The 25,914-nt window shown below is 45.2% G+C and overlaps 1 protein-coding gene across 1 annotated transcript in view; it reads right to left on the bottom strand.

The window, feature by feature from the left end:
• The window catches only part of LOC134463797 (protein bicaudal D homolog 1-like), a 61,047-nt gene that overhangs the window by 7,170 nt on the left and 27,963 nt on the right, over window positions 1-25,914 (bottom strand). The window contains exons 2-7 of the mRNA XM_063217093.1: window positions 21,167-21,379; window positions 16,930-17,082; window positions 11,382-11,948; window positions 6,494-6,754; window positions 5,891-6,028; window positions 3,724-4,563 (exon numbers count right to left, since the gene is read on the bottom strand). Coding sequence (XP_063073163.1) covers window positions 3,724-4,563; window positions 5,891-6,028; window positions 6,494-6,754; window positions 11,382-11,948; window positions 16,930-17,082; window positions 21,167-21,379 — 2,172 coding nt within the window. The remainder of the gene's footprint in view (window positions 1-3,723; window positions 4,564-5,890; window positions 6,029-6,493; window positions 6,755-11,381; window positions 11,949-16,929; window positions 17,083-21,166; window positions 21,380-25,914) is intronic.

Here is a 25,914-nt window from a genome sequence, read left to right as displayed (position 1 = left end):
AGGGATTTAGGAGAAGGTACGTAAACTGGTGCCATCACCCTATTAGAGCATTTACCACAGCATAATTTCTAAACCGTCAAAATCACCATGCATTACTTAGATTGATGGGAGCAGGCATCCTCATAAGGCTGATTTCTTCTTTTCAATATGTGGGGATGGAGGGGAGGATGAAAATATACTTGTCACCCTTTTGTAGCATTTACTCATGCTACACTAAACACAGTTGCCAACATTCCAAAATCATGACATGCCTGGGCGAAAGACGACTGTTGAGGAATCCATCTCTGTGGAGGGTGGGAGATGGTCTGATTTTAATCTGCCATTTAAATTCACTGGAGTTCCGAATTTATATTAAAACCCATATTGTGCTTTATTAGCATGATTGTTGCGATATAGTGTCACAAAAGCATACAATTAACAAAACAAAAGTGTGAATAGTGTTACCTTAACCAATCAGTAACTGTCTTCGCGGGCGAGTTCTGGGTCACCCGCTCAACCGTTTGCTGATTGGCTAAACGGTGTGCGAACCGAGCTAGGATGGTTTCGTCAGACTAGGTGCGGAGCCAAAATCTTTCGGTGGAGTACATAGGATGGCGTCGCCAGGCTATGCCACACATGCACTAGAAAACACTTCAAAGTAGATAATGCACGCCGTTCTTCCACCAGTGTGGAACACTGCAATAGTCATTGAAAAGTTAATCATCATAGAACTACACTAATATGACATGACAAAGGGCATGTAGTAATGCACTACTACGACTTGGTTATGGCCAGCCTGGCGTACCACTCCAGCCCCCGCAACAACCCATTTCACACCTTAGCACCCCACCCCAAACCATTACACACCCCAGCACCCCACCACCCACTCTGGAGGTTGGGGCTGATGACGTGAAGCGAGTGCTTCATGCTGTGAACCCAAGGAAAGCAACAGGCCCGGATGGTGTACCAGCAAAGGTGCTCAAGGCATGTGCGAACCAACTAGCACCAGTCTTCACTGATATTTTCAACCTGTCACTGAAACAAGCCACCATCCCAGCCTGCTTGAAATCTGCCACCATCATACAGGTTCCGAAAAAGTCACCTACAATCACCCTCAATGACTTTTGCCCCATTGCACTCTCTCCAGTCATCACAAAGTGCTTTGAAAAACTGGTGCTGAAACACATAAAAGCCTGTCTCCCCCCAACCCTGGACCCTCATCAGCTTGCATACCGGGCAAACAGATCCACCGAGGATGCAATAGCCATTGCTCTCCACTCTGCACTGAGTCACCTGGAAAGATAAGGGAGCTATGTCAGGATGCTCTTCATCGATTATAGCTCAGCTTTTAACACCATCATTCCTGACATCCTAATCCCCAAGCTGAGACATCTAGGACTTCCATCATCCACATGCTCCTGGATCAAAGACTTCCTTGTTAATCGTCCCCAACAGGTGAAACCAGGTCAACATCTCTCAACCATCCGCACCCTCAGCACCGGCTCGCCCCAGGGATGTGTGTTGAGCCCACTTCTTTACTCACTCTACACGTTTGACTGTAGCCCCATCCACCCAGAGAACATCATTGTCAAATTTGCAGATGACACAACAGTGGTGGGGCTGATAACCGAGGGAAAGGAGGAGGCCTACAGGGATGAGGTCCTAAAACTTGGAGAGTGATGTGCATCGAATAACCTGGCCCTGAACATCTCCAAGACGAAGGAGCTCATCCTGGACTTCCGGCGGAACAAAGATGCTCCTGCCCCCCTGTACATCAATGGTGAACGTGTGGAGCAAGTGAGCTCATTCAAATTCCTAGGTGTACACATCTCGGATGATCTCTCCAGGTCGACTAACACCTCGGCTCTGGTTAAAAAAAGGCCCAGCAGTGACTGCACTTCCTGAGGAGGGTGCTTAAGAAAGAACAGTTAGACTCAAGCTTGCTGGTGACCTTTTACCGTTCCACCATAGAGAGCCTGCTGACCTACGCACTGTCAGTGTGGCACTCAAGCGGCACTGAGGCTGACAGGAAGAGACTGCAGAGGGTGACCAAAACAGTGCAAAAAATCATAGGCTGCCCCCTGCCTCCCATACCCACCATCTACAACTGCCTAAGTAGAGCCAGGAGTATCATTGAAGATACCTCACATCCTGAAGAACAGCTTCTTCCCCAAAGCTGTTACAGCAATGAATTCTCAGTTACTGGACAATGTTCATCTATATAGGACTGTGCACCTAGTAGGGAAGCTCAAATCTCAGTATACTTAATGACAATAAAGGCTTTCTATTCTATTCTATTTTATTCTATTCTATTCTATTCTATTCTATTCTATTCTATTCTATTCTATTCTATTCTAAGTTAGACCATTAAGCAGCTGCATTGATTGAATGAAGAGACAGGGCTCCTAACTGTGGACAAAGACAGCACTTACATTAGTTACTGGCCAGGGAAATGAAGGTGTAGTGCTGGGACTATGGGGAATTCAACCCAAAATGTGGCTGTCTTTTTGTTTTCTTGTAAAGCACATTGAACTGCTTTTGTATATGGAATGTGCGATATTATAAATGTCTTGCCTTGCCTTGTCTTGCTAGTAGTGTAGGATTGCTATTGACAACAAACTTTCCAGTGAATATACTAGTATATCTCTCTGCACTGTATGTAACTTAAAAAGCACAAGAACTAAACCAGTGGAGAGCCAACAGACTCAAAAGCTTTGAAATCCCTGTTATGTGGCACCACTTAAGGATGACAATCTGTTATCCCTTTGTGCTCAGCAATTACTTAACTTACAGCACTATTTTTTATCATTAAGCCCCTTTTCTGAGTTGTCTGCAATGTCTGCCGCTGTCTCCATTATTTGGATGATTTGGATTTGGTCTCAATTGGCTTTACAATGGCTGTCTATGGGCATGCCCAAATACATGTATGTTCTTAAACCACCCTAATCGAAAGTATGCATCTCACTAAGTGGTTAGGGGTGTTCACTGGCACTCCCTAACAAGTTTGACTCCCTAACAAGTTTGCCAGTGAATACCCCTCAACACTTGGGTCAGTTGCATATTCTTGAAAACATGTTTAGTGTGGTTTTAAGAACAGATTTGGACATGCCCATAGACAGCCAATCTCAGAAAACTCAGAAAAGTAGAGTAGAGCTGTTCAAACTTGCTGCCACTCGCGTTGGCGCCGGGAATATTGAAAAGGGGCGTACAAATAGTGCACTTTAACAGATATATACTGTATACTGTATAACAACATATGCTAGAGAGTGTATAATACTTAGGCTTCATTTGTTGCCCTTGACACCAAATATAATTAGCTGTAATGCCTACCTGCTTGTTGGCCTTGAGCACCAGCTGGAGGGTGACGATCTGCTCCTGCATGGCACTCAGCAGGCTATACTGTACAGGATAAACTAATATATAGTCTGCATACCAGCATACTATCTTCTGCACTTGCAATGTGACCAAAATAATTAGCCTACCTCCAAAGCACTCTCCTTTGAGTCAAGGTAGTTGAAGTATTTAAAAACCCTTTATTTTACATCGGGGTAAACATGGTAAAAACGCTGACCGGTTTCAGCCGTCTGGCCTTCATCAGAGCGTGCCAACCATGCCCTGCCAACCACGTGCTTTGGACATAGTTCAAAAGTCTGTCAAGCCCTAAAGGGAATAACCAGATGCACCCCTTCAACCTGGAGAAAAGACTATAGAGCGCTCGCTATTCATTCTTTACAATTAGCCTACCTGTTTGTTGGCCTTGAGGACCAGTCGGAGCGTGGCTATCTGCTCTCTCTTGGTGCTCAGCAGTGATTTGAGCTTGAGCAGTTCCTCCAGACAGGTCTCCTTGTCTTTGTCAAGGAGCGGGGCCAGCTCGCGGGCCGCCGCCCTCTGCCTCGACAGCTGCAGCGAGCGGTCCACGGCCCTCTGCAGGTGCTGGATCTGATCCCGGATGATGGCGTTCAGGTGGCAGATGTTCATGGGCTCGCGACGCAGGTCCGACCCTCCACCTCCAGGACTGCTACCGCTGCCGCCTGCGACGGGGGTATCCGGGGCCGGGGAGGAAGAGGAGGAAGAGGAAGAGGCACTGGGGGTGGTGGTGCGGGCTGGGCTGGACTCGCCCCCCGCGGAGGCGGAGCCAGCGGCAGCCGCCGGCGACGTATGCGGCTCTTTGGATGGCGAGTCCGACGGGCTCCTCGACTCGCCCGAGGAGTGTGACGAATGTGACGCGTTGATAGCAGCCAAGCGGCGTGCCAGACGCGGGGTGAGCAATGCCCGATGCTCCTCCTGCGGCACCTTCAACCCACCACCTCCTCCCCCACCCCCACCTCTAGACGGCGATCGGCTCTGCTTAAAGTAGTCCAGCATGACGCGGTTGGGCGTCTCGTTGTTGCACAGGCAGACGTGGTGGTAGAGCTGGGCCAGCTCCTCGCTGAAGATGACCAGCTCGTCCTGGGCGGTGTTGAGGAGCGCCTGGCTGTCCCCGGCTAGCCCGCTCGCCTTCCGCAGCTCAGCCTCCAGTGCCGCCGCCTTCTCCTTGCCCTCGCGGCAGCTGCGCTCCAGGCGACACACCTTCTCCTCAAGGGCCTGGGGTGGAAGACAGTCGAGTACAGAAGAGAAGAGTAGAGAGATGAAATAGAGTAGAGCAGAGTAGAATAGAAAAGAGTACAGAAATGTAGTGTAGAATTGAGATGAGTAGAGTAGAGCAGAGTAGAGTAAAATAGAGTACAGAAGTGTAGTGTAGAATTGAGATGAGTAGAGCAGAGTAGAGTAAAATAGAGTACAGAAGTGTAGTGTAGAATTGAGATGAGTAGAGTAGAGCAGAGTAGAGTAAAATAGAGTACAGAAGTGTAGTGTAGAATTGAGATGAGTAGAGTAGAGTAAAATAGAGTACAGAAATGTAGTGTAGAATTGAGATGAGCAGAGTAGAGTAAAATAGAGTACAGAAGTGTAGTGTAGAATTGAGATGAGTAGAGTAGAGTACAGTAGAGTAAAATAGATAAGATGGCCTATGTCATGACAATAACCATGTATAGTATTCACATGTACAATACACACTGAGATGAACTATAACAGGGATTTAAGCACATGTAGCTAAATGTTTCAGGATGATCATTCATCAATTGTCAACAATCATGGAAAATCACAAACCTTTTGTTTTGCCTAATAGTGGGCACCTCAGGAGAGACAACGCAGTTTGATGCAAAAAAGGCTAGTTTCTAAGCTTGAGATCGGCTTGCATGTTCTGAGTGTTAAATATTATAGTAGTAGTATAATAGTTCTGTCAGGTCCATTACAGTCAAGATATACAATACAAGAAATTCTGAATGCAATTTTTTATTGAATAGTTATGAATTAAATTTGGCGGTATATCCCCGTTCAGCGTCACCAAAGAAAGCAGAGATTAACGGGACATCAGCAGCATTGGGAATGCTCACCCAATTTAACCCATGAACAGAGCACGCAACATCACAAAGAGTAGCCCATGCCACGTCATACACGACAAGGTGGAGCTGGGGAGGTGGTGGGTTGTGAAAAGTCAGCAGCAGCCAAGAGGCGAACAAAACAGAGAACTTTTGAAAGGCGCCAAATTTGAAACTGAAAACTGGAGCAAGTAGATTTGATTTGCTGATCTAGAGCACCTGAGACAATACGAGGCAGCAAGCTCTTGACTGCCAATCACTACGTTTACATGACGTTTTTAATTCCAAATTAATAATTCAGAATTATATAGTTTCATTAAGTTTACTTTCATTTCATTCCGAATTGTGAGGTTTTACATGACGTTTTCAAAGCGGAATTAAGCTTCATTCAGAAATAAAGGGCGTTAATTCCGAATTAAAAGTACAATGTAAAGCGTAGCAATTGCCTGCCAGAGCAAACACTGCGCTGTAGATCTGCTATAGTGTCTCACCTGCTGCTGCATCTGGTTGTCACCGCGTACCTCGGCCTCCCCTTCCACCCGCTGATTGTAGCGCTCCTTCAGCTCCTTGAGCTCTGCCTTCAGGCCCACCACCTCAGTTACCGCCACCTTGTACTTGCACTTCATCACCTGAAACACAGAGACGGAGCACTGATGAGAGAGATAGCTTCTATCTACAAACGTTTGTAACTGTGTCTACCTTAGGCCACAGTACATGTACAGTTCTTGTATGTATGTATAGAATGTGTAGTTCTTAGGCATATAGTGACGATAAATTCTATTCTATTCTATTCTATTCTATTCTAATCTATAGCACTCTACTTAAACATTGTCATGGCGGCCATCTGTTCGTGTGTGATGGGAAGTGAATGTCTGTGTGCAATTCACAGTGATGTGTGAATTCCAGTGTGGCGTGAAATCCCATGTGCTGTGAATGAACGAGGCTGATTTTCATTTGATTTGCATACATTTGATGTCATTCATTCATTCATTCATTCATTCATTCATTCATTCATTCATTCATTCATTCAATACCTCCACCAATGTTTTCAGGCAGGTTTGTTTATGTTTCATCCATTCATTTAATTCCCTCACCTCCACGCTGGGTCCCTCCATGTGCATGTAGGAGAACACCTCCTTGTCCTCCAGCATCTCCTCTCCTCCTAATCCGGGCACCTCCTCCTCCTCGTCGATGGACTTCTTGTCGATGGAGCTGCGCTGGCGTCGCAGGGAGCTGAGGCGCTCGCGCAGGCGGCGCGCACGGTCGTGCTGCTCAAACAGGGCCGTCTGCGCATGCTGCAGCTGCGCCTCACACTCCTGCAGGCTGGTGGACAACGCCGCCTTCTCACGCTCCACCTGAGGACAAGGACAAAAGCAGCTTGAGCTGGAAGTGTACACAAAAGAGGCTTCATACTCCTGTGGGCTGTCAGTGCAGCCATCTCAATCTCCACCTGGTGTAGAGAGAGAGACATACACAAAGCAGACCGAGTTATCACACAACAAAGATGGCACATAGTAACTAGCTAACTAAACTAACTAAATTCAACTCTTTGAGTGTCAAGTTAACACTTTAAGAGTTGTATTTTAACACTATTCAGATCATGCATGCATGGCTTTGAAGTGTAAATTCAACACTAAATCAAAATTAGTTAAAATCTAACATTAAAACAGAGTGGTACCACTTGTGATGAACACTGCAACATTTTCTGTGTATTGGGTCATCCGTAAAAGACAGTGTTAGGGGCAAAAGCAAGTGGAAGCGGTAGTGATGGGCCTTATCGTTGACAGTACTAGCTGGTAATTCTTAACACACAGCATCACAGCGCACAACAAAGTTGTGGATTTAATCCGTTTTAATCAGCACGGCTTGCAGTGCAATAAAGTACATCTATCTATCATCTACCACACTCCTGCACACTGGTGATCAGCACAGTCTTCTGGCACTCTATGCCCAGTAGTTTAGAAAGATACACAGTAGGCTACACAAGAGGGGACAAGCATAGCACAGTTTGAAAGTGAAAATGAAAGCTAACATGCTCAACATGGGTCTGTGTGAACACGCAGCCCAGCGTGCATAGCACATAACTGGGCCTAGCAGGCTAGTGGTCAGCAGCATAACCCTTTCACACTCCACCTACGTACTGTAGTGAGAGGCAACCGTAGCATTCGGAGAAGAGCAAACACAACCACGATGAGTTGAATTCTTCTCACTGTCCATATAATGAGGAAGATACGTAGGGGGCAACCACAGGTTTTACATAAAGCTATACTTATGCAGCTGCAGTTTACTTCACAAAATACAGAGCAGACGTGGTTATTGAGGTACCATTTGGCACTCCTGTCAGCTGGTGTACTGTAGACCTATTTTATGTAATTTTGTTCTTTTTTTCCATAGCCATGGTGTTGATGTCTCCATGTATGCTCTATGTCTTCATTTAGGCTGTGACAAGTTATGATGCGCGTGAAAATAAGTTTCCCCTTGGGGACAATAAAGGCTATCTTTCTGTCTGTCTGTCTGGAATCAATCTATTTGAATAACTTAAGCCTCTTTTCCACTATCTGTTTTCTGGTAGGCCTACAGCTCCACATTGCACGACTCAGCCGCCACTTTTTGCTTTTCGAATAGGAACGCCACAGCTCAATCGTAAAGCAAAAGGTGGCGACTGTAGGCCTACCAGAAAACTGCCAGTGGAAAAGAGGCATTGCTGGTGTACGTAAAAGACAAATACTGTAGTACATAGAGCGTGAAGTTATGATAATGAGACCAGATTCAGCTCAGCTAATCCAGATTCAGCTCATCGCCTCTTGTTTGTAAGTGCTGGCTGCTACGTCTCTATCTCTTGACTGACACTATGGTTGTCACTTCCTGCTGGAGGTGCTACATCAGGGTATCACATCATTTATTCTTAGACTCGCATATTTGCTCAAGTGCTTCACTTCCCCAATGTGATGCTGTACAAAGGTAACTGTACAGAGCTTTCAAAAGTGTTATCTACTCTAGACCAGCAAATGCTTGCAAGGTTTAACAATGTTTACTGTATATCTTGCCTATAAAGTTTGAGCCAATGCACGCCATTGTTACTTCTTACAAGATCATTAACCTTGAGACCACAAATGTATTTCAAATGATACGGTAAAATACAATACGTGTGTAAAATGCTGTTCTATACCTTGCGGCTCAAAAAGGTACTACACTATAAAGCAACAGTAAGAATACATAGCTACCAGCTTTTACCCTTTTCATCATGCACATGTAGGCTTTTCCCTACAGTAATCAGATGCTACAGATCTTTCTAATGAAATACTCAGTAGTTACTACTGTATGGTGAAGTCAGGTAAATTTGGCCACTTTGGGACATAGACATGACGGTTACAGCTGAAAACAGCACTAATTTACCTCACATGATTTTTGACCAAAAACCTCATCCCATCCGAGCATCCCAAACACTGCTCACTACAAGATCAATGGCCTTGACTGACATAGAGGTTATAAATAATGAATCCCCATCTGAAAGTGTGTGTGTGTGTGTGTGTGTGCGTGCGTGCGTGCGTGCGTGCGTGCGTGCGTGCGTGGTATGAGTGTGCATATGAGAAAGATCAAGTTTCATCCCCAGACATTGCAGCATCCAGTTCGTAAACACCCCTCACTAATGCGGCACTTGTCCTTCTCTGCACATACACTGCCTATATTTCTCTCCCTCTCTGTCACTCCTCAGTTCTCTCTCTCTCTCTCTCTCTCTCTCTCTCTCTCTCTCTCTCTCTCTCTCTCTCTCTCTCTCTCTCTCTTTCTCTCTCTCTCTCTCTCTCTTTCTCTCTCTCTCTCTCTCTGGGTTGCTCCTGTTCAGCATGGCTTCCTTCACAAGGACTATTTGTTTTGCAAAATTGCCACAATCCTGGCAATGGTCACTCCTATTATAGCTGTAAGCACTTCATCATATATGGGTCCCCTCCCTGTCCTAGTAAAAGCAATGACATTGCTCAATAATTTCACAAAATGGCCCCAAGCCGTAAGCACACAACACAGCAGCACAAACTATTTTTGTCCTTTCTTTTTTCACAGGAGTTCCCTGTTACACAGCCTTTCGTTGCTGGCCCCATGCTACAGGTAAAGTGGGCAAATAGCAGGGTAATCTAGAGCAGCCGGGCAATGCTGGGAACATTTGTTGATGCAGTATTTGAAAAACAACAACAGCAAAACACAACCCAAACTAATACATGGGCAGTCATGGGTAAGTGGTAAGGGCTGCTCGCTTGCACGGGTGAGGCATAAATGCAATGTTGTTGTGTGCCGTGTGCTGTGGAGTGCTGTGTCACAATAACAATGGGAGTTGGAGTTTCCCAGTTGGACTTTTACATACTAGACCCTGCATCCTCCCTTATTGCCGCCACTCCTTCAGCTCTTTGTATACTGTAAGCACAAAACTCTTGCTGTCTCTAATTGGGAAGCCAGTGCCATACTGTGATATGTGCCAGTTTGTTTTAATATTTGCTTTATCAAGCCAAGTACAACACAGTTTTCAGTGCGCACACATAGAATGGAAAGTCTGCTAAATGTGACATATTTGGGCGAAGTAATTTAAAACTTTACTGTTTTAGGAGGACAGCAGATGTATTGCTGTGCAGGTGGCGCCATCTTCCTTTACGAAAGTGAAGTTTACTCTGTAAATGACTGTTGCATACAATACCAATTGTTGCACTTTGAAACAACCAACGTTGCTCATGGGCTTTGCTGATGAGAGGTAAGGTAAAGTAATTCAAATAGGTCCTTTATAGTTCAAGTTTCAGGAAATCTGAGGCACTGACGTTTGCGATTTTTATACAATTAATTTGGCTACAACGCCTTTCGGCCTATATGGCCTTCCTCATGGCGTTTAAAGCTTTCCTCTTTCCTATCTTGCAAAAGTTTAAAAGTCCCTACACCGATGACCATTAAGGAGAAAAGCACTCCTGAATTCCTTGAGCACTGCAAAATCCTGTTTGTTTTCTGACCATTTGTATTACATTCTGAAGGAAGTTATATCTATCCAAGACAGCCTGTACATGGCCCTTCTGTGGCCTAAAGCTAGATTTATGCTTAGGACGCATAGCCTCTGCGTCCGTCCGTTTTCTGTCTGTGCGAGTCCACGCCCCCCTGGCAGAGGCCCTGCGCCCGTCATCGAGCGCCTCGAAAAAATTCGAACTATCCGTCGGACGGACACGGAGTACGCAGACAAAAAGGTGCTATGATTGGTCGTCTCGCTACTTCCTTGTTCTGTTGTTGTGGCAGCGCAATGCCAGTAGTTTGCGAGAGCAGAGCTGTATTCTGTTAAAAACTATATTAATGCCTTGTGTGTAAATGTGTGTAGATACACGAAGCTACAAGCTAAATAACAAACAATGCATCAGTTGAACACTCGTGGCACAATGCCTGTGGTTTTACTACCGTTCCTCCACCGAATGTAAACACACATCGGCAGAATCAACTGTCTTTACATGCTTGCATTTTCTGCTCGTGAAAACAGACTGGGTATGTCAAATAATGATACCAGTGCATTGCCTTTGCAATTTGTGTGAAAATACCTAGCTAACCGAGATAGAAAGCAACATTGCTTAATAATGACCGCAGTGCTTACAATGTAGTGAAAGTAATCGCGCAATTTCAAATGTGGCTCGCGACGAGACCTCGGACCTCGCAGAACTCGCAGATGCATGAATACAATGTTGGTTCGTGGCCACTCCCACGCGAGTTTTGACGAGCGCAGTTGCAGAAGTCTAATCTGACCTTAACGGTAGGGCAATGGGCCACTATGCCGGCAACCCGGGGTTCGATTCCTGTCCGGGTCATTTGCTGACCCCTCCCTGTCTCTCTCCCCACTCATTTCCTGTCCCTCTTTCACTGTCCTTTCTGAATAAAGGCTAAAATTCCCAAAAATACATTAAAAAAGACAGCCTGTACATTAGCAGTGTTGTGTTGTTAGTTCCACACTAGTATCATCCTCCTTACCTGCTGGAGCTGTTGCTTGAGCTTGTGTATCTCGGTGACATTGAGCTCACTGAAGAGATCTGGTGCTGCTGGCGTGAGGGGCGTCGTCTCCCCTCCTCCTCCGGCCTTGCGCGCCCCCCCAGGGGCAGCCTGCCGCAGCTCCCCGTTGGCCCTGGCCAACAGCAGCACCCCCGTCGCCCCCTGGAGGAGGAGCTGGCTACTGCACTTCCCACCACCACCACTGACCCCACCGCCATCTTCACTGCCAGGCGTGGTGGCCGCAGTAGGAGTGGCGTTACCACTAGGTGGCGCTGAGGATGCGGCGGAGGCGGAGGTGGAGGCCGCCAGGGAGCAGAGGTGCGAGGAGCTGCCCGGTCCGAAAGCCCCTTCCACCAGGCTGAGGTGGTGCTTCAGCTCCTTGCGCAGGCTGTTCTTCTGCTCGCGCTCCATCTTCAGGGCGTCCAGCGCCTCCTCCAGTTGGCTCTCGGCGATGTCCTTCAAGCGCAGGGCGTCCTCCAATTGGCTGTTGAGCAGCGCAGTCTCCTCCTCCAGGACCTTGATCTCGTGCTTCAGGCCCTCGTACTCCACCTGCAGAGGGCAGTGATGAGCAATGTCAGTTGCCTCCACACAGCACATACAGTATACAGTAGTAGTAGAGTTTTTTTCAAGCTTAAAATAAAGTTAAAATAAGTTATAACCAAAAGCGCACAATATTGCTACAATAACGGACAGGGCTTTAAATTACCACAAGCCAACCGGCAAAAAATGCTGGTGAAAGTTGAGTTTGGCTGGTAGACAAAAAACAACTTACTAGACACTTTGACCCATTAGGAGTTTGTGTTTGACTAGTAAGATTAACATTAGCCACGTTGGCTGTGGATGAAACAAATTAATTTAGAGCCCTGTTAACAGACAAACCATTTTAATGTGTGTAGACCAGGGGTCCCCAAACTAAGGCCCGGGGGCCGGATGCGGCCCGCCATCCCCCTTTGACCGGCCCTCCACCTCTCTGCACCTCACCATTTGAACTGGCCCAAAGAAGCAATCCTCACTGAAAAAAATAATAATGATAGATATATCATGATATATAAGAATGAAATATATTTTTAAAGTATTTTATTTTGTTTATCAACAGGCCTTCCTAAAGTTTAATTTTCACTAACCTAGTGTGAGTCTAATGATGAACTATTTTGTGCTAGAAATTATGGCTATAACAGGTAGTGGCATAGTACAGGCCACATGATTGATCCCGGCCCCCACAGTCAGGAGCGATAATATGGCCCCCAGAGAAAAAAGTTTGGGGACCCCTGGTGTAGACTGTCAGATCCTCATCAGAAGTCTGCAGGCCTCCCTTAGCCTTTGTGACGCACAAAACCTTAATATAACTATATGACAATTCCCACACTCAAATGTTAAAACCCTCTATCAAATCATTAACACTGTAATCTAATTCTAATTCACAACCTCTTCACAGTTTTCTTTGATGCCCTCCATTTCATGCAAATTAGTATACTCAGCTTTAACACATACAAATCTATGGGATTTACATTGTGTAATACAGTGTCTTAATAACTCTTCCATGCAGAACCCAAATAGTCATGACCATGACTTTATCTGTTACTTAAGACTTTTGGTAAGCAATGTAATAGCCATGTTGTTATGGTGTGGTTAAGCTTTTTCAGCTCATAGTGAATAGGATCACCGGCGGTCCCATCTGCATGAAAGGGCTATGCTGCCCTACAAAGGCAAAATGCAGTGACTACATATTTTGTAAAATGTGAATTAAGACTGAAAATTGTCTTCATTACACCTCCTTTACATTGTGATAAAGCCTTATAGAGATATTTTGCTATGCCAAATTGGAAGTAACTAGAGATGCACCGGATCCAAGATCCGGTTCCGGATCCGGCAGGATAATAGGGTTTTTCACAGGATCCGGATCCGGTTCCAGGATCCAGGATCCAGGATCCGGTAGCCGAGGCTTTTCAGTCAAAATAGTTTGAGCCAACATGATAAAAAGGGCCCACGTGTGTGAGTAGGCTATGTGTTTCAACCCTTTTGTAGGATCCGGTATCCGGTTCCGGATCCGGCAGGATCTTAAGCATTGGATCCGGTATCCGGCAGGATCCTAAAAATCAGATCCGGTGCATCTCTAGCAGTAACAGCAATATCCAACCTCATATATATACTTTGAATTGGTATTTTCCTCAGCTTCAATGTCGTCAGCATAGTTACTGAACGTTGCCTTTGTAGGGCTATACATGGTTGTGTGGTTACAATATTGGTTTCATGAAATAAAATGTACATACACTATACAGGCAGTAATGAGCAGTGCACAGTACAGTATAGGGCAGTCGTGGCCTAATGGTCCATGATGACTAAAGTGCCCTTGAGCAAGGAAACTATCCCCACATTGCTCCAGGGACTGTAACCAATAGTCTGGAATAGCTGGAAGTCGTGCTGGACAAAAGCGTGACTGAAGTGTAATGTAATCTAAATTACTGTTACTCCATGCCTAAAAATAGAAGGACGTCTGCATGACTGAAAGCAGGAAATAAATCTATGCCTGAAATCAAAACGTGTCAAATGTAGTATGACAAAGGAAATCTTAAACGTACCGTACTGTACCACGCCTGATTTCAGATATCCTGTCTGTGATATTTTAGCTCTGTTTTATGTATACTGAATTTTTTACTGTATACTGTATTTTTTTAATTCATTTTGAGAGTGGTGTTGGCTTCAAATCTAAGAATGCATGTGTGTGTGTGTGTGTGTGTGTGTGTGTGTGTGTGTGTGTGTGTGTGTGTGTGTGTGTGTGTGTGTGTGTGTGTGTGTGTGTGTGTGTGTGCGTTTGTGTGTGGCTGTGCGTGTGTACATACTGTATAAATGTCTGTGTACCCATGGACAGGCACTGTACATAATACGGTGCAACGTGTTACTACACACCCTAATTTCCTTTTGGGCAAATAAAGCAAGTGTAAATTCCACTATCCAAACTCTTGCTTGTGGCCTTGTGATGATGTAGCAAGACGTCATTGACGATAGAAGCTCAATTCAATATCTCGCAAATTCAATTCAAAGTGCAATTCAAAGGTCCTTTTTTTCTCATTTGCAATTGGGATTTTTAATGGGGAAATGTTCCGCAAAAGTTGTTGTGGCTAGGCTGACAGCAGAGAAACTTGGTTGTTTTCTCCACGGTGGCGGGGCAAGTCCACAAGCGCAATCGAGGACGGGAGTTTGGATAATGGACCAATTTGGGGCCAGTATATAGGAGTCATATTTGTGTTTTGATTATTTTGGGAGGTAAAGAAATGCCTACATTTCTATTGTTCTAATTTTTACTTATTTGTGTAAGGTTTTGTATAGTTTTTGTTAGGAAACGGCATAATTGCTTCATTTGCTTTGAAGTAGGACACCTTTGTACCTGCTTACCAGGCTACCTGTAACGTGACAGAACACACCCCTTGGACGTGCCCGTGGCACGAAGGTGAGCACTTTAAATTAGGAAGCTCACTCTGTGTTCGGCAGTTAGGAGGGTGAACAGTCTTCTGACCACAAATTGGAAGTTGACAAAGTGCAGATATTTGCTTTACTTTGGACAGCCTTTGTTGGATTATGTTTAGAAAGTCAACCGGACTGTGTGAATAAACAACACCAACTTTCCTTCACCTCTCCGTGCGTGCTAATGTTGGATTGGGCGTCGGATATCTACTTGCCACCTGCCTCACTTGGCGTGTAGTGGAAACGCCATTACACTTATATCTGCTCTACTACTGAATTCAGTCTGACCGATAACCCTGAACGTGTCCTCAGCTCACCCCAGTGAGCATGACACAACAAGTACAGAGATAGTTCAATAATATAATAATAATCTAATAACAAGATAATGAATGACTTGCCATCATAAACAATTAGGAGAGTTCTGTTATCGCAAACTAGCAATTGAGCTATAATCAGAACGATAATTTTATATGCCACGGTATACATATAATATCATTAACGTTAATGTGGCAACGATAAGATTCTAGCTTCAATTTACAATAAAAGTCTTGGCGCAGACTCGTTTTGTGATTTCACTATACCAGCACCTTTTACTTATCACACATTGTTACAGTACATAGTTAGTTAGACTGCATCTGAATGTTGGAGAGAACAATAAAGTGTCACCAAATAATTATTAACCTATGTAATGGTGAGAAGTCTATATTATTTGCTCTGTAGAGAATCAATAAATGAACTGAACAATAATGACAGAAGAAAATGAATTACCAGAAGTTGTCAATCACACTAATAGCTCAATACGCCCACTGTCATTCAAGCAAGCCATACCAATTATGTTATGCAGTGCCAGTTCTACCATTCGACCTTTACTGTCAAGGAAATGTCATAGAGAAGTAAATCTAAACCAGCTTCACTTCCCTACAATGATGAACGATGAATCTCTGGTCTGATACTGAAAACAATCTTTCATGTTTTTTATTTGAAGAGTTCAGATGCAAAAACCCCTAAGTGCCTTTTCAAAAACATTTCATAATTCATTTTTATGTAATACAAATCTATTAGAATTGCATATTTTTTATTTTATTCATGTCATTTAAATATTTAAATGTATTATCAAGTACATGAATGTAAACCAAACCAACAATGGGATTCACTAAAAATACAGAAGTGCAGGTCTTCAGAAATAAAGTTAGGGGGTTTTGCATCTGAAATCTTAATTTAGTCTAGCTTAAAGGACACAAAAAGATCAAAAGTAAAAGCTAGAACTGATAGAATGGGTATAGATTTGTGTAGCGTATTACACACACTTCATTGCTTTGCAGTAGAAAGTAGTGAGTGTGTAGTGTGGCCTACCTTTGGCACTGTGGGTTGGTAGACTAACAAGGAGAGGTAAAGGACAATTGAGTTATGGACCGCCCTGGCTGTATGTATGTGTGCGTGTGTAGGTTACTTGGCTTTATTTGACTGAAGAAATGTGTGTGTGTGTGTGTGTGTGTATGTGCGTGTGTGTGTGTGTGTGTGTGTGTGTGTGTGTGTGTGTGTGTGTGTGTGTGTGTGTGTGTGTGTGTGAGCCCGCGTGTCTGTGAGTGTGTGTGTGCGCGTCTTTGAGTGTGTGTGTGTGTGTGTGCGTGTGCGTGTGCGTGTGCGTGTGCGTGTGCGCGCACGTCTGTGAGTGTGTGTGTGCTGTGCGCGTCTTTGGGTGTGTGTGTGTGTGTATGTGTGCGCGCGTCTGTGAGTGTGTGTGTGCGCGTTTTTGAGTGTGTTTGTGCGCATCTGTGAGTGTGTATGTGTATGTGTGTGTGTGTGTGTGTGTGTGCGTACGTGTTTGTGAGAGTGTGTGTGTGAGTGTGTGTGTGTGTGTGTGCGTGTGTGGTCTCTGTGTGTGGGTTACTTGGCTTTATTTGACTTAAGTGTGTGTGGTGTGTGTGTGTGTGTGTGTGTGTGTGTGTGTGTGTGTGGGTGTGTGTGTGCGTGTGTGTATGTGTGTGTGTGTGTGTGTGTGTGTGTGTGTGTGTGTGTGTGTGTGTGTGTGTGTGTGTGTGTGTGTGTGTGTGTGTGTGTGTCGGACCTGGCTCTGCTTGAGCGAGGAGACTAGTTTCTGCAGGGTGATGTTCTCCTCCTCCAGCTCCGTGTAGTCCTGCAGCAGCCGCGCCTCCCGGAACTTGTACTCCCGAATCTCCTCCCTCATACGACCTCTCTGCAACTCCAGCATCTCATTACCCTGAGAGGAGGAGAGGGAGGAGAGAGAGAGAGAGAGAGAGTGAAAAGGAGAGGAGAGATGAGAGAGGAGAGGGGGAGATGAGAGAGAGAGGAGAGAGAGAGGAGAGAGAGAGGAGAGGAGAGGAGAGGAGAGAAGAGAGAGAGAGAGGAGAGAGAGAGGAGGGGGAGGAGAGAGAAGAAAGAGAGAGAGAGAGAGAGAGAGAGAGAGAGAGAGAGAGAGAGAGAGAGAGAGAGAGAGAGAGAGAGAGAGAGGGGAGAGAGAGGAGAGATGGATGGGGGGATATGTGGGAAAGTGCAGAAAAAGAGAGGGGGTTCAGACAGAGAGGGGTGGGATACGAGGAGACAGGGAGAATGGATGAGGAAGAGGAGGAGAGGATAAAGTACAGAGGGAGAGAGAGAGAGGATGCATGGATGGAGAGAGAGAGAAAGAGAGACAGAGACAGAGAGAGATGGATGTGAGAGGGAGATGATGGGAGTGAGAGGGTGAGGTCGGATGCAATTGATAAGATCAGATATGTCTGAATAGAAAATATCAGAACACCATCTCCATGATCATTTACAAAAGGACATCTAATCAGCCGCCGTCACTTGTTATCACAATGAAGACAGAACTCCTAATGACAAACCACAACCTTTCAGGAAGTCTACTGGACACGAGAGAAAAATAGCTGTCAACAGCAGCCTCTCTCTCTCTCTCTCTGTCTCTCTCTCTGTCTGTCTCTCTCTCTCTCTCTCTCTCTCTGTCTCTCTCTCTGTCTGTCTCTCTCTCTCTCTCTCTTTCTCTCTGTGCGTTCCAATATGCGACCTTGCGTCCTCCACTTGTGCTTGTGGCCTCATACCAGGACGTAATATATAATGATGACATCACTGACAACAGCATTGTATTTTAATATCTCGAAAAGCTCAATTGTAAAATCATTTTCTCATTTGCAAACTGGATGGTGAATGAAAAACAGTCCCCCAAAATGTGTTGTGGCTAGGCTGCCAGCGGGGAAACTTTATTGTTTTCTCCACGGAGGCGGGGCCAGGAGGCGGGGTGAGGACACAAGCACAAGTGGAGGACGCAAGGTCGCATATTGGAATGCACCCTCTCTCTGTGCGTACTGTATATGTGCATGTGTTTGTGTGCACATTCCTATCTGCCTATCTGTCTTTCTGCCTGTCTGTCCATCTGCCTGCGTCTGCCTGTCTGCCTGCCTGTCTGTCTCTAAATAAAGCCATCACCAGTCTGGTGCACCACGTTACTACCAGTAGCTCGCTGTAAGCAGCCAACAGCCATCTGGTGGATCTAGTGGTGTAAACAACCACATGTGTTGTGATGAATGCTACCTGCTGCCTTGTGGTATGGCCCTAGCCCCAGTGGCAGTTGTTGGGCCTGTGGAGAAGACAGCCATCACTGCTGGGTGAGCTTCTGCTCGTGGCATCCTCTCCTCCCCCACTTCCCCAACTCCTACCCTCATCAGCACCATATTTTCCTTGTAGTGATGAGTTTGTGCTCGTATGGGTAAATGCTTACATCTGGTGTCCTCGCTCTGAAAAACATACTAATTTCTCTCTTTGTGTACTCCACCGCTTTCACAATTCCATTGCACTTTCACACTATTTTATGGACAGGTTTACATTTTTTGACCTTTGTTGTCTGTGACCACACTGTCTTGTTGATTCATTTTACCCTTTCTACGTTCAAGGTATTGTCACATGTGTTGTGATGAATGCCGCCTGTTGCCCTGTGCTATAGCCCTAGCCCCAGAGAAGACAGCCAGCCTCTGCCATGGTGGCATCCTCCCCAACCTACCTGCTTGTGCATACCACCCCCTTTATTTATCAGTCCACTTGGATTTCACAAATTATTGACTGGGACAGTCTACAGTCTACTGTAGCTTAGCCTAGTTTTACCATACCCTTGTACTAATCTCAGTATTACAGAAGGTCTGGAATTACCAAATAATTAGAGAAATTACTGGTGGGAAGGGTGAAAAAGAAAAATGCCATTTCATTTGATCTCTCTATTCTGCATATACAGGGATGTTGACAAGAAAATCAAGGTGAACGTTGAACCTTGAGCCTCATTGTGGTGGCTTATTTCATTTTGTATTCTTAATTACTTTACGCTTCATTGAGCTCAGACAAATGCTTGTTATATTATCCATCTGTTTGCTTATAAAGCCCAGAATAATCTCCAAACCTCGTACCAGCACCGCGCACACCAATCTACCTGGTTCAGTGCTGTGTGTACGGTGAAAGTGCACGTCTGTGGTTCCCCTGAAATCCAGGTTCAATGCTGCGTGGAGTCACTTGCTCTTCGCACATTAGTAACTAACTACTCAATTTGTAATTAAAGCCACTAATGACAAAGGAAACAGTTAGTTCAGCCTGCTAAATGCTTTATCTAGACACTGTAAGTTTCTTACAGTAAGGTCATTATCCTGGTCTGTGATGGACAGTGAAGCATGACGTATAACTGTTCTTGTAAATCACCTGGCATGATCACCAATCACACGTGGACTAATTACAGCAAAACGTTTTCAGCAAATTACTGCAAAACACTGAACTGAATCTTTATTTCAAAAACACCACCATTAATCTGAAAATAACCCTAGATTTCCAAAGAGATGTCACCATGAGGTTTGTATCCTTTGTCTCAGGTGTACTGTAGGCCTTCAAAAGTGAAGGCTATAAATAGATGCTGTATCTAAATAAGCTATCCAAAACAAACGGCTCAGAGGCCTGTGGGGAAAATACTTAAGGCTGCCTTAGACTCACTTTTTGAACCTTTGAATAACGTGACCTAATGTTACTTTGCTACAGTGTGTAGCCCACCTCTGTTTCAGAATAGACCTGAATGTTTTTATGGTAACACATAGAATGAGATTTAAATTTCATCTGTCTATCTGTTGGTTTTTAATCTCAATCACTAATATTTTCCTGCATGGTAACATGGGAGCTATGAATAACGTGGATACAATCCACTGTATCAGACATGAGCGGTGTGTGTGTGTGTATGTGTGTGTGTGTGTGTCTTACCTCCCCGCAGCTCCTACTCCTTCAACAGGATTTCCAGGCTATCATCCATCCATCCATCCATCCATCCATCCATCCATCCATCCATCCATCCATCCATCCATCCATCTTTCCGTCCATTCATCCATCCACCCACCCTTTCATCCATCCATGCATCGCTCCATCCATACCTCCATCTGTTCCTCCATCCTCCATCCATCCATGCATCAGTCATGCATCCATCCAACCACCCATCCATCATCCATCTAACCTACAGGTAAGCATGAAAGTTACATGCTTTTCCTTTTCTCACCTCCTGTAATTCCTGCAGTAGGGCATCCAGCCTCTCGTTCTTCGGCTGTGGTGTTGGAAGGCCAGGGAGCGGTCTGTTTGTCTGTCTGCTTGTCTGTCTCTCTGTCTGTCTCTCTGTCTGTCTGTCTGTCTGTCTGTCTGTCTGTCTGTCTGTCTGTCTGTCTCTCTGTCTGTCGATACATTCTGCCGTATCTACACCACACTAGATAAATTGAGTGTGTGTGTGTGTGTGTGTGTGCGCGTGTCCCTTTTCTCACCTCCCCTACTTACTGTAGGAGGGTGCCCAGCCTCTCGTTCTCGGCCGTGGTGCCGTGGTCTCTCCATCTAAACATGTCTATCTATCTATGCATCCATCCACCCATCCATCCATCCATCCATGTTTATGTTATGTTATGTAGTTCCTGCAGGAGGACAGCCAGCCTCTCGTTCTCAGTCGTGGTGTTAGAGGGCAGCTAGTAGTTGTCTCGACTCTCCATCTAAGCATCTTTCTATCTACGCATTCCATCTATCCCTCCATCCCTTCATCCATCCATTCTTCCATCCATCTACCCATCCATCCATGTTTATGTCTCACCTCCCGTACTTCCTGTAGGAGGGCGCCCAGCCTCTCGTTCTCGGCCGTGGTGTTGGAGTGCAGCTAGCAGTTGGCTAAACATCTAAACATCTATCTATCTATGCATCCATCCATCCCACCATCCATCCCTTCACCCATCCCTCCCTCCCTCCCTCCCTCCATCCATCCATCTACCCATCCATCCATGTTTATGTCTCACCTCCCGTACTTCCTGTAGGAGGGCGCCCAGCCTCTCGTTCTCGGCCGTGGTGTTGGAGGTAAGGGAGCGGTTGAGCTTGAGCTCGGCCTGCATGTCCAGCAGCCGGCCCATGTAGTAGGCCTCCTTACTGGCCGACTCCTGCAGCAGCGTCTCCTCGTTGCTCTCGCCATCCTCTGCCACCTTACGCTGGGTGCTGTACGCCTGGCTGAAGGCCTGCGCAGAGAGGGACAGAGGGAAAAGCAGAGAGGGGTGGAGAGAGAGAGAGAGAGAGAGAGAGACATAGACAGAGAGACAGAGAGACAGGGAGAGGGAGAGAGAGAGGGATAGAGAAAGAGAAAATAGAAAATAGAAAGTAGAAAATAAAGAGAGAATAAAGTTGACATGAGCAAGTGAGAGATACAAGGAACAGACCCAAGGAGAGAGAAAGAGGGAGGGAGACAGCAGGTGGAGGAAGAGAGAGTGAGGTAGAAAGACAGCGGGGAGAGACAGATAAGGTGAGGAAGAGAAAGAGGAACAGCCGACAGATATAAAACAAGGAAACAGGGATGGAAGGAGAGAGAGGATTGGGAGAAAAGGAAGGAGGGGAGAGACAATCAGGGAGAAATGCTTATTTAGTTTTGACAGTTTAAAGGGAATGGGGAAAAATACTTCAATTAAGTCCTTGGAGGATTTCAAGACATTTCACTGAGGGGAGAAGAGAAAGAATAAACAGACAGAGTCATCAAGTAAGTTATCCCTGTGTGGAATTGCAGAGGGGTGATGAGGGATGACTGTTCTGAACAGCAGCTGTCCAGAGAAAGACTGATAAAAAATGAACATCTGTCTAAGACAACAACTCTGCTTCTTTGTACAAGAATGTATCTGCTGATTCACACAATAGAGATGTTCTCTGTTTTTTACCTCTTGGTGTTTTATGGTGAATTATTTTGTTTTGTTTTTCTCTTTCCTTGGTGTTTCACAGTGCATTACACACCACTTGGTGCATTATCACCTTGGATGGAGATGCTACAGAGCAGTTAAGTTGAATTATGTCTGGGGTCTTGGCACAAAACGAAGCTGCAATGCTAGTGAACTGAATTCAAGTGAGCTGAATTCACCATGCGAAACATGACGCGTTAATCCTAGGTTCACAAAGCAGAAACACTGCCACATTTCCCTTCCAACACAGTTGATGTAATTGACCTCATACACATGGGAGCTACTGTGGGAGTTCTACAGGGAAGACTCGATTTTGCTCAGTCAACAGCACCTGCTCACTAACCAATCTCTCCCTTTCCTCTACAGGTTTTTCCCACATCAGCATCATCCTATTCTCTTTGTCCAAACACGGTGTGTGGAGCTAGGGATTCCCTCCACTAATGCATCTCTCTCCCTCAGCCAAACTGGACAAGTGTAACTTGCTCAGCTCTGACAACCTCATCCTATATTCTCAATATATGCGCCTCCTGCAAAAAAATATCCACAATACCGCTCCACCACCTCTGAAAACCTTCATCCATCCTTGCTCTGAACACATTAGCAAAATACTAAACTACAGAAACCAAACTAAGCCAATGGAATGTTTATGCCAGCCTCCAGTCTAACTGTCTAACTCTGCTCTCTGCTACCTAGTGTATGCCAACTTTCCACCCCTCTAGCCAGTTTAGTTGGTTCCCATCTGTAAGGTTAGTACTAAAAGTGTCTTTTGAGTTCACTGAAATCGGATGATTCATAGCTGGTTGGGTGTAATTTGTGGCTGGGTTTTTGGCTTGGCGTTTTTGTTCTCAACAGTCAAACCACCTGAAAGAACTAAGTCAACAGAACAAGGTTGCAAGCAAACTCACCAAAAAGCAAACCGACTGACCGGTGCACTGATCAATGGTTGCATTGAGTCACTGCAAATGGCTAAAAATTAAGCTCTTCAGGGGAAGAGGAAGGGACAAATAAATTGTGACACAGAAAGAAAGAAAGAAAGAAAGAAAGAAAGAAAGAAAGAAAGAAAGAAAGAAAGAAAGAAAGGAAGAGAGAGAGAGAGAGAGAGAGAGAGAGAGAGAGAGAGAGAGAGAGAGAGAGAGAGAGACAGCGAGACAGCGAGAGCAGTCTTAAGGTAGGACATCAAGAGAAGGTCAGGCACCCCAACGAAAGAGGTGAAAAGGGGGGAGGAGAGAGGGTATAGCGTTGGTCATTATCATTGCAGCGTGACTGGAATGGATGGTGGCAGTAGCAGTGGCGGCCAGAGAAGAGAAGGCCATCCAAGGCAGCCAATCGATGGGTAGCTTAGCATGAAGCGAGACGGGGAGGAATATTATGGACTAGGGGAATCAATAAGAAGAGCTAAGGTGCTTGGCACAATGGAGAGCAGAAAAAGAACAGAAAGAAAGTATTGTAGCCTGGTATTACGTACGAAGAGGGAAAAAAGCACAAAGGAATAGAAGAGCCTTAGGAGGACCTATGACATACGATAGGAGAGAGAAAGACGGAGGGGGGACAGATAGAGAAATGGAGATGGAGAAAAAGATGAAGACAGGGAAACTGAAGATGGATATGAGGAGATAAGAAAAGACAGAAACATGCAAATGAGAGAGAGAGAGAGAGAGAGAGAGAGAGAGAGAGAGAGAGAGAGAGAGAGAGAGAGAGAGAGAGAGAGAGAGAGAGAGAGATGGGGGGGGGGTTGACACAGTAGAAACAGAGATGAAGAGAAAGATGGACAGTAACAGAGAAAGATTGATAGATGAGCAAGAGAGAGAGAGATAGACAGAGACTCAGAGAGACAGATTGAGATGGAAGAAGATAAGGGATGACTAGTGTAAATGGCTTTTCTCCCTCTGTTGTTGAAAGTTGCTCAATGTAAAGGTGTGGACAGGAAAAAGTACATTATGACATAACCCAAGGGGTCTACCTCTCTCTTACAGACTGACTTTTGCACCATCAAATCAGCCTGACAAATGTGCCTTTTCTGGGTTCTTCCTGGTTCAGAAAGGATTCTATAGGCAAGAGGCTGTTGGTAGACAGCAATCATGCAAGTTGATCCAGACTTTGAGAACTTCTTGTTTATGGAAAAACAAACATAAAGGGAGATTGAAGGACACCAAGAGGAACTTGTGCAGAGGGAAGGAGAGAGAGAAAGCCTGAAAACGAGGCATAACTTATAGAATTAAAGGAGAATACCAGGCAATTTCCACATCAAGTTGTATTGCTCACGCTACCCCTGACTTGTCAGTACATACACATGCAACATCAGCAGTCACCTTACAGCAGAGTAACAACTTTTGGAAGTGGGATGTTTAGCTATGTTGAGATAACTCCATACCCCCATTAAAATAGCCAGAATCTTGGAAAGGGGTGAACAAAAAAATGCTGCGTCATGGGGTACTGACAAGTCAAGGGTAGTGGGAGCAACACAACAGAGAGAGAGAAAGCCTGAAACCCAGACATGTACTGTGGAGAGATGTGGTGAAGAGAAAGAGATGTAATATAGGACAAGCAATGGAATTGGACTTTCCCTGTATACAGCCCCTAAGGGATGGGTAGATTGTTTAAGGTGGAAGTAGAGGGGTGGAAAGGAGATAGTATGGGAGATTCCCGTAGACAGGGAAAGATCTCCATTTGGAACCCTTTGTGCGGTTCTTCTGAGTTTACAAGGTCTATGACCAAAATACTACCTGTAAATCTTACTACAGAGACAACAGTGTGAACAACTACTTCTTAGTTCTTACCAAAGCCAACTCCAACCACCTTTTCGTCTTAAAACGTGTGGGGACGTATAATTTCTGTGGTGGAAATCAGGGCTTGACATTAACTTTTTTCACCCACCAGCCACTGTGGCTAGTGGTTTTCCCGAGTCACTAGCCATTCAGATACTCCACTAGCCACAGATTTTATATTGCTTTTTTTTCCCTTTATCATGATGATGTACGTCTAACTTCAGAAGATGTGGTGCCAAAGCCAGATGATTTCTACAAGGAAGCATATCAAGCAAATAGAAATCAAGCTCAGTTTTTCTTGAACTTAAATAGAAACAATTAATACACAAGGGGCAAACAACAGAATATAGGGCAAGATGTGTATGTAATACCAAGGAACAAGCTGCCAGCCAAATTGGCTAGTAACACTGAAAGTATTACTAGCCAAAGCCACGTTTTACCAACATTTGGCCGGTNGGCAGGTGCCANTGTCAAGCCCTGGTGGAAATGCCATAAAAGAAAGGTTTGCCATGTCTAAATTCACACAAAAAATACTTCAAAACACTCCAACTTCTCAACAGTTCACATTACTGTATCCTCCCCCATCCAAGTTCCCATAAATGCCTCTCCCCCTTCCCACTAAGGGGAGAGGCTGTTTTAGGCACTCATCCAATACTCTGCTTCTCCCTCTCCCTTTTAGTTTCTCATTATGTAGTTCATTCTTTCTTTCCCGCACCTCTTTCCTTAATTCTCTCTCTCTCTCTATCTCTCTCTCTCTCTCTCTCTATCTCTCTCTCTCTCTCTCTCTCTCTCTGTGTATACACATTCCCTCTGCCTCACTGGAGACAGATGGAGCTGTACACCCACTACATAACAGTGCGCTACAGACGGCGGAGGTGGTGGAGGTTCATCTCATTGGCAATGCAAATTCTATTCCTGTACAGTAGGACGGAGCCACTGGCTCAATACAGTGTTTCCTTGACAGCACCACGCAAGGTCCTTGCAAGGTCTGGGCAATCTGGACGAATCCCCCATACATTAACACCTTGGAAGGGGACAAAATAGGTGTCTCCTACTGTACATGCA

The sequence above is a fragment of the Engraulis encrasicolus genome, chromosome 15 (genome assembly GCF_034702125.1).
Source record: "Engraulis encrasicolus isolate BLACKSEA-1 chromosome 15, IST_EnEncr_1.0, whole genome shotgun sequence".
Taxonomy (NCBI): Eukaryota; Metazoa; Chordata; class Actinopteri; order Clupeiformes; family Engraulidae; genus Engraulis; species Engraulis encrasicolus.
The sequence above is the reverse complement of the archived record's forward strand: the minus strand, read 5'-3'. Positions and strand labels throughout refer to the sequence as shown.